Source organism: Talpa occidentalis, unplaced genomic scaffold, assembly GCF_014898055.3.
Source record: "Talpa occidentalis isolate TD23 unplaced genomic scaffold, MPIMG_talOcc4v2.1 talOcc4.12, whole genome shotgun sequence".
NCBI classification, from domain to species: domain Eukaryota; kingdom Metazoa; phylum Chordata; class Mammalia; order Eulipotyphla; family Talpidae; genus Talpa; species Talpa occidentalis.
In genome coordinates this window covers 54,721,349-54,735,328 of record NW_023601212.1, presented here as the reverse complement: position 1 = coordinate 54,735,328, position 13,980 = coordinate 54,721,349, and the positions used below count along the sequence as shown (strand labels likewise).

Below are 13,980 nucleotides of genomic sequence, written 5' to 3'. Positions count from 1 at the left end.
TTGAGGCTTTTCTGTGCCTCAGTGTCTGGGTCACTACCCCAAGCCGCCCCTTCTTCCTCGGCTCTCATCACAGAGACCACGTGGCCCATCTAATAAAGTCTGCAGAGAGCAGGAAGTACATAAAAAGCCAGGGATCATTAGGGGTGAGAGGTAAGTGGGGCCCTGACAGCCACATAACCATGAGTATCCAGTCAGTGACCACACCAGTAATGTCCCACAGCCTAACTAGGCCTGACAGGGCCACTTGGGGGAAAGCTCCAGGAGCAGCTGCTCAGAGCTGCCTGGCTGCCCCAGGGAGGGGGTCCGCGGGCTTCTCCCCTTTCTTGGGCTGTGGCCCACGTGTGTAACAAATCTTTACTAAGAGGCTGGGCCCTGTTCTTGGAGCTGGAAATATCTTGGTGAGCAAGACTTTTTTTATTGTTAGAAGAGGGGTGTAAAGAAAGGTGTCTGAGGACTTCATATGTCTTCAATGTCTATTTGTTAATCATCTGCTTAAGGAGCAACCCTCAGGGCCAGGCCCTGAGCACAATGGTTTCCTGTGTACTCCTGAGAGGCTGTGGTTAAGTGATTTGCCCGAGGTCTCTGGTGCTGAGGTCTCTTGTAAATAGATTGCCTTGGGCAAGTGAAGCTAAGGAGAATTGACAGTTTTTTGAGTGCCTTCTCAGAGACACCCAAAATATCCTGCGTGATTGGGACAAGTGGGAACACCCAAGTCTGGTCAAGGGTGGGAATGTGTATTATTCCAATGTTCTTTTCATGAAGACAGATGGAACCCCAGGAGGGACTTTGAGGTCCCCCATTAGCGCAGGGTGGGGGCAGTGGTCTCAGGGAGCAGAGGCCTTGGCGAGGCTAGTAGGTGTGGCTGAAGCCAGAAAACCTGGACCCTGGGAAACTTGAGTAGCCTCCCCTGGGAAGGCCTACTGGCAATGGCAGCTCCTTCCTGTGCTCCACAGTAGCTTCAGTTGCTAGCCTGAGCCCTGAAAATTGGGCAGGAGGCAGGGACTGGTGTGACCTCATGTGAGCCCATCTCTAGGCAAGAGCCACCTACTGAGCGAGCCCCTGGGCTGAAGAGGATGTCCTCACTCTGTTCTTGCCCTTTTGTTCACTGGATCACTTTCTCCTGTCTCTCTTCTCCATTTACCCGGACACTTCCTGTCATCCAGCCATCTAACCACTGGATGCTGGAGGAGAAGGGGTCTCTCCCTGGTCTGACCTCTGGCCTTCTTGTCCCTGCCCAGACTAAGCAGGGTAATGCCATGCTCCCTGGCACTACTGCTCCTTGTTTTCTGTGTGCGTTCCAGGACACTTCCACCCCACACTTTTGAAGAGTCTGCAGCCTATGTGTGGTGAAAGAAGGGTCCTCCCAGGGCAGATTGGGGAGCAGGAGTGGGAAGCAGCGATGACTGGGCCCCAGAGGTCACAGGCCTGGCTCCCACAGATGAGGGACAGAGCTTACCCGGCTTGGGGCGGAGGTGCCGGGCTGAGCTAATCACCTAAATGGACGCAGGCTGTTGAGAGACAGGCTCTATTCCCTAATAGAATTTGCCCTCAAGTGCAATTTAATTTTCTCTGAGGCGGTCTCCAGCCCCTCTGCTACCCTCCCCCAGACAGACCCTCATTTCCCAGCTTCCAGGGGGAGCAGAGCACCTTGTCTGAGAGGGAAGAAGAGAAGGGCCTCTTCTGGGCTCTGTGCAGATCCAGTCGTTTGGCCTCCACCTTTGGAACCCTGGCCCTTCTTCTGCTTCACCCCAGTAGGGGGGTGCTGCTCCCCTCCCAGACAATCCCTGACTGTCCTCAGAGCTGTCCATACTCAGTGACAACAGCTGCACGTGGCCTCCAAATCCTCACCATGAAGGCAGATCCTTCCCCTGACTTCTGGTAAGTTTTCCTGATTCCAGAATTCTTTGTCTTGCCTAGTGTGAGTGGTTGGGGGGTTAGGGAGACAGTGAGAAGCAAAGTATGGGAGAGCCTGAGGAATGAGGTGTGGGCCCACGTATGCACACATTCCAGCCTCAGTGAGGGGGAGGACATCAGCTCAGAGCCCCGTGCTTTGCATCCAGCCTGCTTCTTCAGCATCTTGGGGACCCTCCTGGGTAGACTCTCCAGTGGCTGCTTCTCCCTCCACATCCCTCCCCCACCCTAGACCACCGGCTGCACTGCCCTGACTCTGATCACTGAGAGTGAGGAGCAGTGGGGGATCCAGGCTCTAAGTTTCCCTTCCTTCTTCCTTCCTGCTAATTTCTAGGGTGTGGGGTAAGGGGGTGCATCTTCAGGGGCTTTGATAGGAGCTCAGGGAAGTCTGGGCCGCTTCATGCCTGACCTGTGCCCATGACGATGGGCTTCCCCCCACCCATCTCCAGACTGTCCCCCCAGTAGGGATGTGGAAAGCACAACAAAGAAAATCTTAGGAGATGATGTGAATGTAGAGGAGGTAGGCAGAGCAGAGGGGTGGGCCCTCCAGTTAGGTGGCTTTCAGGGAAGGCAGGAAGCCTTGGGGGCACAGAGTGTTTCCCAGACTCAGACTCAGACAATCTCATGACCCTCTCTTCATCTGGAGAGCCCTGGGGAGGGAACACTGGGATTCCTTTTTCTTGGCCTCCAAGTCTTGAAAAGAGCAGAGGGTGGGGCAAGGATGAAGGAGAATGGATGGGTGGCAGGTCAGGGTCAACTAAAGGGGGAGATGGTCATTCTTCAGGCACAGCCAGCTGCTCACCCCCGCCCCCTCTCATGCAGCTGAGGTCTCCTCTGCAGCATGTGGGCCCATGGCTCTGGAGAGGCCATATTTGTGGGTATCCTCCCTGTTCATTCACCCACCAAACACTTATTAACCCTGTACTGGGTTTGAGAAACTGCTGGGTTCTGGAAGGAAAAGGACTCCTGGTTGCATATGAATGCCTGCACACAAAATACATGCAAGTCAAAATGCCCTAGAACATCTCTGTCTAACAGAAATCTAAGGCCAGCTACTTAGGTGATTTTAAATTTCCTAGCAATCATGCCAGTGGAAGAAAAAAAGTGAAATTAATAGTGAATTTTATTTAAACAAATATATTCAAGATGATACCATTTTGAGATATAATAAAAGCTTTTAAAATATTTTTTAAAATTTTTATTGAATTATTGTTGGTTTATAACATATAGGTTTCTGGCATATAACATTATAATCAACTTCCATGTATATTACATTAAGTTTACCACTGAAAGTTTAATTCTGTCCTTTACCATATAATTGATCCCTTTTACCTGATTTACCCACCCCACTTCCCCCTTCCTTTCTGGCAACCACTAATTTGGCCATATAATCTAAAAGTTTATTTTATATTATTGAGTTCATTTATTTGTTTTGTTTCTTTATGTACCACAGGAGTGAAATCGCTTAGTGTTTGTCTTTCTCCCTCTTATTTCACTTAGCAAGGATCTCTTGGTCCATCTTTGTTGTTGCAAATGACAAGATTTCATCAATTTTTAATAGCTAAATAATATAAAAATCTTAATGAGATAATTTACATTCTTTGTGTTAAATCTATAAATTCTAATATAACACAACATATTTCATTTCTGACTAGTTACATTTCAGAACTCAGTAGCCACATGTGGCTAGTGGGAGCTATGTTAGAGAGTAGATTTCTAGAACATGTTCACACACAGCATGGTGCACAGGTCAGTAACATCAGCATCTCCTAGTCACTTATTAGAAATGCAGACTCTCAGTTCCTGGGCCTGCTAATAAGAATCTGAGTTTATATAAAACACTCGATGCTTTATGTACAGAATAAAGTGAAGTGTGTGTGAAGGGGCAGGAGAAGAGAGCATTTGCCTTAGGAGCCTTTCATATTGGACCCTATGATCCCCCAGCAATCCCATCTTAGGAGAGTTCTGAGTGTTATCATCTCCATTTAAACACACAAAAACAGGCTTTCCTTGTGGTGCAATGAGTTGAGTGCCGCCCTGTGAAGCTCTCCACAGCTTCTGCGGCGCAGGTTCAATTCTGGCTGCTCAGAGAGATTCCCACATGGTGCAGCAGACCTCTCCTGCCTCACCCACTGTTCCCCTCAGCAGTGTCTTCGGTGAGTCAGCCTGTTCTGCTCCCCACGCCAGCTCTCTCGCTCTCTCTCTCTCTGGTGAATTCTCTCACCTTCCTGGGCCTATACCCCAGTTCTTGTATAAATAAATAAATCTTTAAAATTAAAAAAAAAACGTGGGAAAGCAAAAGCTTGGAGAGTTTAACTTTTCACAGTCAGAAAACTCAGCTGTACTTTAGAGCCAGGATTTATGTCTCCCTTGGTGCTTCATGGGGAAATCTTTGCCCTACTCAGTGTTCTTCTTTGACCATCAAAAACTGGCTGTAGTCAGTGTCCTGGTCCCTGTATCTAAGTAATAAATGTGTCTAAGTAATAAACTTTGGTGACCAAGGACAAGCCTCTTCATAGTGAGGCAGAGATGTGAAGAAAGAAGGCCAAGCAGTGAGAGACATTTATATTTCCAAATTCTTTGTCCTCATTCACTAGAGAAAGTTAACATTTATGGGATGCCACGTACCAGGTCGCGAGCTAATGTTTGTGGCCCTCCTGTGACAACATTATCAGGCAGGTACTATTACTGTGTCCACCACAGTGGTCAGTAAGCAGAGGCTCGCGTGGTCACCCCCTACAGGCATCCACACTGAGTCCATCTGGCTCCAAGGTCTGGGATATGACCCTGCCTCAGCGCCTCTCCTCACATGGGCCTCCTGCCCATGTGAGGCAGGAGCTTCACAGGGCAGCACTCAACTTTCTCCTGTCGCCTCTGCTCACATCCAACACATCCACATTTTTTTGGTTGTAAGTCAGTTCCCAAGAGGAAACTGCTGAGTTAAGCTCCTCTGGTAAAAATCCTTCGCCAAGACGATGACGGGTTATTTTATAGATTAGCCTTGACACCTGCAGCTATTTCTAAATGAAGCCAGGCTGGACTTGCCACCCTCCACCTCCTCTGAGGGGCTCTGGCCCATCAGAGGCTCTGGGACCAGCCCCGGGAATGTAGTCAGACAGGGTGACCTTTCTGTGCCTCATTTTGCTTGTCTGTAAAATGATCTTGAGATGAGGTGCTTCACCTACCCTGTGAGGCTTGGGTGAGAAAAGCTGTGCAGAAGCCCAAACTGTAAAGCACAATGAAAATGTTGGTTACTGAGGTCATTCTTGGATTCAGGGTGCCTCTGATTCCTAGAGATTGAAGAGAGTGTTGGCCGTGCGGCGTCTGGCATCTTAGCTCTTTCTTCAAATAATCTTGGAGATTTAGTCAACTTTAGAGATAAACAAATACAAAAAGCATAATTGCATGTTGTGTGAGCAGAATAGCCTCTGAAGAGAAAATAGCATCGAGTCTCTCAGTGAACGTGAAGGGGCTGTTAGGTGAGGAAGGCAGAAGGAGCAGGCCCCTCCCATAACTACTGCTGGTGACCTGCTTGACAGCCACCTCAATGACATTCCAGTGCCTCCTGTTTATGGAACACTGGGTTCTGGGGTTTATATGTGTTGTCTCTATTCCCACACAAGTACCCCACCATGTCGGGGGGGGGAGGGTTATCTTTAGTTTACAGTTGAGGGAAGTGAAGTTGGCAGTATTGAATAACTTGGCCTCAAAGTCAGGAAGGACAGACCCGGGTCTGAGCCCTGGCGATCTGACTCAGTGCACCAGAATCTCCTCTCCCAGCCATCATCCACCTGGGTGTCTGTTTCGGTAATGAAGTGGGAGCTATTCACAAGACAGCTAAAATATTACCTGAGGAATAATTTAGGTGCCTTGACCTCAGCTTATGAGAGACTCTGGTGTTAAGAACAATCTCCTTTGGGCCTCCCCGGTGGCGCAGAGGTTGTTGAGTGCTGGGTTGCGAAGCTGCCAGCAGCCTCTGCAGCGCTGGTTCCATCCCTGGCCACCGGGCGAGGGTCCCACATGGTGCGCAGACCTCTCCTGCCGCCCGCTGCTCCCCTCAGCAGTGTACTTCGGTCCTTCTGCCTGCTCTGCTCTCCGCTCTGGCTCTGGTGAATTCTCTCACCCTCCCGTGCTTCTGACTGTACCCAGTGCTTGTATAAATAAATAAATAAATAAATAAATAAATAAATAAATAAATAAATAAATCTTAAAAAAAAAAAAAAAGAACAATCTCCTTCACCTCAAATGGGGGAAAGTCTTAATTAAGAATGCTCCCTCCATTGTGGGTCACTTAACACCTGTGCAAACTCAGGCATATCAAATAATATGTTCAGGAAAGAAGAGCCCCCAATTTGTAGTTTTTGCTTGAAAACATCCTAAAGACTTTCCTGTCCCCTGGCTTCTCCCACAAGTACAAAACAAGATAAGGAAAACATAGAATACGATAATGTCAGGAAAAAACTTCCAGAGAAAAACCCCTTCGGGGCTTCGGGCAACCATCTAGAGGAGAGTGCTATCATTGCCCCATCTAGCCAATGAGAAGGCAAAGTCAACCCAAACCATTTGGCAAAGTCAACCCAAATAGGAACCTATATACGCTGGAATTTGAATGTAGGTACTCTGGGTCCAGAGCTCAAATGTTTGCTAAGCCAGTTCTCCAACTCCCTCCCAGCATAGGCATGGCAGATGCACCTGGGGTACTTACTGTTATGTTTTCACAGGAATGTGGGGAGCCCTGGAATAAAATAAGCTATGGACTATCTGCAGTTGTCACTTGAGTCATTGCTTCCAGGGCCTAGCGTGAGCTGGCATACAATATGTGCTCAATAAACACATGAATTAAGGAATGATCAAGACGCTCCAGCTTTTTGATGGATAAAAAAGAGAGTAATCCCTCAAACGGAGCAAAACCAAATGTCCCGATTCATTCCCCAGCTCTTCATACCTAAAGAGCTGGGGGTTTGATGGCTGCATAGATGGGGCTCCAAGGACTCTGCCTTGCAGGGTAACCTACTGTCCAAGGACCTGCCTCCTAGCTTTGCCAGGGAAACTGCAAATAAGAGTAGAAGCTCTGGCAAAGACACAGCTGGATTCCAGTGCTTCCTACTTGTGTAAATTCAGGCACTTCATTTGACCTCTCTGTTCCTTAGTTTCCTCACCGTAAAATGGGACTGATAATAGTATCAGCCTCAACAGATTTGTAGAATTGAACGAGTTGATACATACCAAACACACTTATAGCAGTGTTATCTCTTGTCACTTTCCTTCCTCTCAGGAACCCAGACCCCTTTTCTTGTTCTATTTCTCAGTCACTTACTGAATCAAAATTAGACCCTGGAGAGTAAGATTCCTAAATACAGGACCATCTCTTTGCCATGTCCCTTAAGCTCCTCTGTCAAGGACAGGGGGCAGGATTAAGATGAGCAACAACTGCCTTCTGATCAGCATTGTTTGGGGGGGAGGTCCCTAGAAGGTTCTGGGAAGAGAAGGAGACAAATGACAAAGTGGTGGGCTCACAAAAGGGGCCTGTGACAAATGACTGGAAGGACTGGGTGGACAGATGGAGAAGAGCAAAGGCCTCTGTCCTTTTATTGGAGAACTCCTTGTGGCTCCCTGAACAAGACAGTGGCTCCCCAGGGGCCAGGCTAAGGGTTTGTCTCCCCAATTCTCTCTGCTGGGATGAGTAATATGGACCGGGGCAGAGGGTCTATATCAATCTAGCCCAGCAGAAAAATGAATGAAAATTGAATTCCCCAAGGAGAATCTGGGAGCTGTTATCTAGACAGAGATAAATCAAAGGATGCCACAGAGACGGGAGGAGCAGGTTTCCACTAGCAGGAGAATAATTAAGGAAACAGTTTCAAAATGCAAATGATGAAAGAGGGTTTGAGAGGAATGAAGACAAGGAGGAGATTATTGGAGACGGGGTGACAGGGAGCAGGGGCCAGGAGTTTGTTCCTCTGTGGAAAAAGAGACTGGAGTTCAGGATTCCTGGCGTCTGAGGTTGAACTCACCCACTCTGGGAAGCTACTAAAATGTAAGGGTTAGAAGACACACACGCTTGTTGTGTGCAGTGGAAAGAGCACCAGATTGGGAGTCATCAGCTTGGTTGAATTTCCAGTTGGCTCTGCAACTTACCAGCAATCTGACCTTAAGCAAACCACTTAACCTCTCTAAGTCCTGATAATCAGACCCAAGCCCATGCATGATTGTGAAGAGCAAACGAGATAATATATGTGGAGGAATTTTGTAAAATGCAAAGTGGTAGACAAATGCAAGCACGCGAGAAGCATTTCCCTAAATTGGGTTTCCCTCAGAATCTGATCCACTGACAGGTTGGGTTTGGTTCCCGGAAATGTAATGTGCAAATGTTCAGAAAGTACTGGGTAGTGTTACTGGCTATCCAGCAAATGTCTGGGCAGAACTAAGACCTGGGGAATATCACACCACTACTGGCCTATCCTCTGGTGCCCACTGAGTTGTGACTGAATGGCACAGGTCTGAGGGGTCTCTGAGGACCACTGCCTCTGGGAGGTCACCTGCCAGCCCAAGAGAAAAGTCCTCCTGGGTCAGCTCAGAGTTTTAAGTCCAAACAGATCCACCTGAGGGTCTTTCTGTCAAATTCAGCCATCATCCCATTCTCTGGGGTTAGAGACTAACTTAGCACATGTTGAACTCAGTTTTTTCATCTACCAGGTAGGTATAATTATGCCACTATTGAATGGTTATAAGGAATAGATGAAATAATGCAGATGGAAGCATTTGTCTTGGTGCCTGGCACAGTTTTTAAACCTTCATAAATGTTGGTTGTTTTTATTACCACTGGATTGTTTTTATTACCATTGGATACCATAATATTATCATTATCATTATTATTTTTACTATCAGCAGCAGCAGGCTCTGAAATGTCTGGTTAAGGAAAGCTTTTTGTTAGGGCTTTTATCATTTACTGATGGGAAAGCTGAGGCCACAGGAGGGAAGTGAAATAAATGCCTTGGCAGATGTAGATGATAGTGGAAGGACTTGGGACTCTGACCCAATTCACACCTGGACACTAGGAAAGTCCTGGAATGTGGAAAGGGCATTTATTGGCTGAATTGCGTTGTGTGGATGTGTGAATGCCTAGGGATGCTGGGGAAATGCTACCCAACGTTCAAGGACTGAATGCTATATGGACATCCCAGGGTTCTTCTGCCAGGGATAGAGGTAGAAGTGGCAGCTCCTGAATCAGCCTCCCCCCGCCCCCGCCCCCCCAGCAGAGGAGTGTCCCTCTTATAGTAAAACTGCTTCTCACCCAGTGACAAGCTGGTGGTATGCGAAGGGACCAGGGCAAGTCCCAGGCAGTTTCATAGCAGAGGAGCAGGAGCTGCAGAAGTCATGTTTAAGTATAATTTTAAATTATAAAAGTAATTATCACATATGTTCTACACTTGCTGCAGATAAATATTTTATCTTTTATGAATATTATTACAAAATATAACACATTTATGTGTTATAGAAACAAATTCATAGCCTATCTCTGTCATAGTCTTTTCCTCCAATATATGTTTGAATAGCATTTTGAGAGTTCCTTCCAGTTTTTTCCAACGTGTTTGAAAGGATTGTAATTTTTATTATTTTTCTGCATTATATAAATATGCTCATTGAAGAAAGTGAAAAAAGGCTAAAAGAACAAAACAAAAATATCCCTATAAGGTACTTAGATATCTTAACATTTTTAAAAAAGAAAATGCTTTTTTTTTTCTTAAAAAAAAAAACAGTTCCTATTGCTTCATATTCCTTCCCCCATTTCCTAATGAATCTCAATTTCCTATATTAAAGATCCTTCTGCTGTATTTTCTAATGATTATATAACATTAATTCTACTTATTCTAATTTATTTAATAATCCCCTATTGTTGGATATGTAGGTTATTCTCTTTTAAAAATACTATACACATCCTTGCAGCTGCATCTTCATAAATACTGTTGATTATTTTCTGTGGATAAATTACTATATGAATTGGGTCAAATCCATCACACTTAAGGCTACAAAACATTGCCAAAATGCTCTCAGAAGACATTATCCCTTGTTATATCCCCTACAGGAAATTGTTTCCTAATTCCCCTATGCCCTAGTCACAATGGGTATTATCACCACTTTTATCTTTGAATAACACTTTCACATATTTATAATCATATAAGATTGCATCCTGTTTTTGAAAAAAATTAGTATTTCACAAGCATTCCTGTGTTGCCTGGCTTCATAACAAGTTTCAATAATTGTGTAACATATAATCAAGCAAATTTAATATACTTCACTAAACCACTTTTTTTTTGCTGGATATTTAGGTTTTTTCCCTCTCCAAAACATAAGCATCTCCATGCATGTAAGTTGTTTTTGAATTTTAGATGATTTCCGTGGAAAAGAAAAGTGGACTCACATGAGTTAAAGGGTATGAAAAATTTATGGGTTTGATACATATTGCCAACTTGCTTTCAAGCGGATTTAAGAGCTTATACACAAACCAGCGATATTTGTGTGAGTACCAGTTTCAAAGCATCTCCATCAGCACTGAATTCTACATTTCCTCCCCAAACTGTCATTTAACAGACAAAAAAAAAAAAAAAAAGAAAAAAAGAAAAGAAAAAGAAGTAAGGTATGTACTATGCTGTTTTATGTCTTTTATTGTTAGTAAGCAATTTTATTTCTGTGAAAAACATTTGGTAAACCCTGACGATGTCACCGAGTTCTTTGCTTTTTTTGCGCACTGGAGTCACCTCGCAGGCAAACAGGACGGCAGGGGAAGATGCCAACCCAGTGCCAGGACACATACAAGTAAAATTGTGCCCTCACTGACGACAAATTCTAAGTGTGGACGGCCACACTATCCCTCCCCCCAACACAAAGACGCTAGTGCCCCCCGTTTGGGGACGACGCCAGGAGAAAGAACAGGGGACTCTCTGGAAAGCTGGGACGGGCATACAGCCCCCTTCCCAAGGAACCGGCCCGCACTAGGCTGGAAGTTCCTATCTGTTTACATCTCTGGAGCGAAATTCAGGGTGGGGGTGTGGCGAGGCTGGGGTCCGAGAGCCGCGCGGGTGCGGTGGCCGAGGGGCCGGGCGGCCCGCGCCTGCAGGCTGGCGGTGCCAACTGTGAACCTGACGGATTAGAGCGCCTCCGCGGAGACCTCGGTCCTGCGTTGGGTCTACCTTTTGATTTCCTCCAGGAATTGGCGTTGAGAATTTCAGTGTTTGTGTGTGCGTGTGCTGTAAATGCCACGAAGCCACACAGTCCCTTCGCGGAGTCCGGGCGGGTCCGCGCGCGCGCGCCGCCGTCCTGGGCGCGCAAGGTCGAGAGTGGTTCAAAGCGCCCGCGGTGGCAGCGCAGCCGGCGGAGCGGTCCCCGGGGACTCAGGGCCAGCTCCAGCGGGGCGCACGCGGGCCACGCGGCCCGGGAGGCCCCGCCGCCCAGAGGCGCTGAGCCCCGACGAGGCCGAGAGGGGGAGCAGACTCAGGGCTGCAGGCCGCGGCGTGCGGGGGCGCGCACTGGGGTCCCCAGCCGCGCCACCTCCGCTCGCAGCCCCCGGCCGCCGCGTCCAGCCCGCCGCCGCCGCTGCGTGACTCGCGTGTTCCGGGCCGAGTACGGACTGTCCCTGGCCCGGCCTCAGCCAGACGCGGGGGAGAGAGCAAGGGCTGGGAAGCGCCGGCGGGAAAGGAATTGGCTAGAAAAAAGGAGGAGGAGGAGGACGAGAGGATGGAGTCATCTGGTGACCGAGCGAGCTCATTCCGGTGGAGAGAAGCCCAGGACCGCGAGCGCACGGGGGGACGCCGCCTGAGGCCCTGGCCTCCGAGGGGTCTGCCTCCCCCTTCCCCTTGCCTCGGATAGAAAGGAGGGGAGGCGAGAACATGCGCCGCCAACCCTGGCGGGAGCCCCAAAAAGACCCACGGAAACCTGAGAGACCCACGCGCCGCTGTCCCGGACCACCTGCTGCCGCGGCCGGCTCAGCCGCAGTATTTATACCCAGGACGCGCGCCAGCACCTCGGGGTGGGGGGCTGGGGGGGGGGCTGTGCAGCCGCGAGGCCACGCCCCGCTCCCTGCGGCCCCGCCCTCCTGCCCGCTCGGCCTCTCTTGGGGTGCGGGGACCCCCCACTCCGGCCGGGGTCGTGCGTCCGCGGCCGCGGGGGGGATCGGCTGAAGGGCGGGCCTCCCTGCGGAAAGCGACGTCACGGCCGCTCCTGCAGTGTGAATGAATCAAAATGCCTGGGTGACCGCGGCCTCCGGGCGGCCGGCACGCGAAGGGTGGAGGGGGAGGGAGAGGGAGCGGGCGGGGGAGGGAGGAGAGGAAAAAAGCCAGAGCTGCAGCAACAGCGTCTCCTCAACCCGGGATGTGCACCAGCCCGGGAGAGCGAGATCAAAGGGATTCGAAACAGACCGAGGGCTGGCGGGGGAGGGGACAGCCAGCCTGTGGAATCCTCCCGAGGGGCGGAGGGTCCAGTTGCCACCGTGACTCCAGCGGCCACCGTGACTCTGGCGGCCTGGTTGGGGTTTTCATTATTATTTTCAAATTTCTGAATCCAGCTTGAGCGAGAGAGCGAGAGACCTCCGTGCACTGCGACTCGCTGGCTCTCGCTCCGAGATGATGCAGAGCGCAGCCGTCCCCGCGGAGGGGGCTGTCAAGGGGCTCCAGGAGATGCTTGGCGTGCCGATGCAACGTAAGACACCCCCCTTTCTCTCTGATTGAATTTGATATCACGACAGCTAGCAGCCGCGGCCGGTGCGGGGCGGGCCGGACGCTGTGCGTTGCCTGGACCGGAGGGGCGGCGGGCGGAGCGAGGGACCGACAGCCCCGGAGCAGAGGCGGTCACAGGGCAGGGGCACCCGCCAGAGTGCGTGGAAGGGCCTGGATCTTGGCTTTTGGAGCCAAAAGTGAAAGCCTCCCGGATCAGGCTCCTGGCGAACCTAGGGTACCAAACTCCGCATCCCCAGCCCATGGATTTTCTGGGAGCATTGGAGAGAGTGTTATTTGGGGCCATTTGGGGCACGAGCTGAAGGCCAGGCCTGTCGGCGGGGTGGTCTCCACTCAAATCACCTTGCGCTGCGGTCAAAGCGCCTAGTACCGCTAGTGCAACTTCACCCCAGCTGGCGGGAAGTTGGAGAGCGCGTCCCCCGCCTCTAGGGTTGGCGGCGGGGAAGTCCAGGCCACCGCTCCATCCCCGCGCAGTGCGTGCGCGCCCGGGGCGTCCGCAGTGGAGGCTGCCCACAGCGCCCGCCGCCCGAGCTGCCGGGGACTGCCTGCTCCTAGGGAGGGAGTCCACTCGCCATGTTCCAGCCAGCCGAGGAATGCCGGGGAGGGAGAAGCGACGGGACCAAGTTGTGAACTCTGGGACAGCTTTTGCGCACGCGAAGGCAGCCTCTCAGAATGGGTCCGACTCGGAAGGGGAGTGACTGGTGGGCTGCTCGCCCACGGGCTTTCTTCCCACGCCCCAAATTAGCAAGGGGCAGGAGCTCCATGTTTATCCCCAAGTCAGTCTGCCTGCCTGTCTGTCTGTCTGTCTGTCTCTCTCTCTCCCTCCCTGTATGTGTGTGTGTGTATGAGTGTGCGTGCGCAGGGATTTTCCCAGAGGGACTCTGTCTTCGTTTTTCATTCCGGTGCCGAGAGTCTGCGAGGGAGAATCTGTGCGGAGGCCGATGTAGGTACCTGGCGTCGCCGAGGGGCGGACGCTGTGCGAGTCTGCTTGCAGGTTCGCGCGCTCCGCGGACCGCCTCTGTCAGCCTGGAGAAATCCCTCATTCCGCTTGCCAAGGGGCTGTGCTTCTGCCCGCTCCTTTTTAAGCCAGAGGTCGTTACAGCCTTTAGGTTTATTTTAAAGACCGGTTCATCCACTGATGGTGCCTACCTACGTTCTCGGGAGCACCAGCGCGCCCTCCTGCGCCCGGGCTCTTCCTGGCAAGATTTCTGCCTCGGCTACACCTCAAACGGCAGGCTGGTGAGCCTGTATCCCGGGCTTCCCTGAGGGTTTCTGAGAAGGCACTAGAAGAAGACAGACCCCCCCCCACCCCCGCCCAAGCTATTTACGTTGTTCCTTG

The 13,980-nt window shown here is 50.3% G+C and overlaps 1 protein-coding gene across 1 annotated transcript in view; it reads left to right on the top strand.

Moving 5' to 3' along the window:
• The first annotated feature begins 12,268 nt into the window (after window positions 1–12,268).
• LHX4 (LIM homeobox 4) overlaps window positions 12,269–13,980 on the top strand; it is a 42,456-nt gene continuing 40,744 nt past the window's right edge. Inside the window, exon 1 of the mRNA XM_037504425.1 lies at window positions 12,269–12,606. Coding sequence (XP_037360322.1) covers window positions 12,531–12,606 — 76 coding nt within the window. The 5' untranslated portion in view covers window positions 12,269–12,530. The remainder of the gene's footprint in view (window positions 12,607–13,980) is intronic.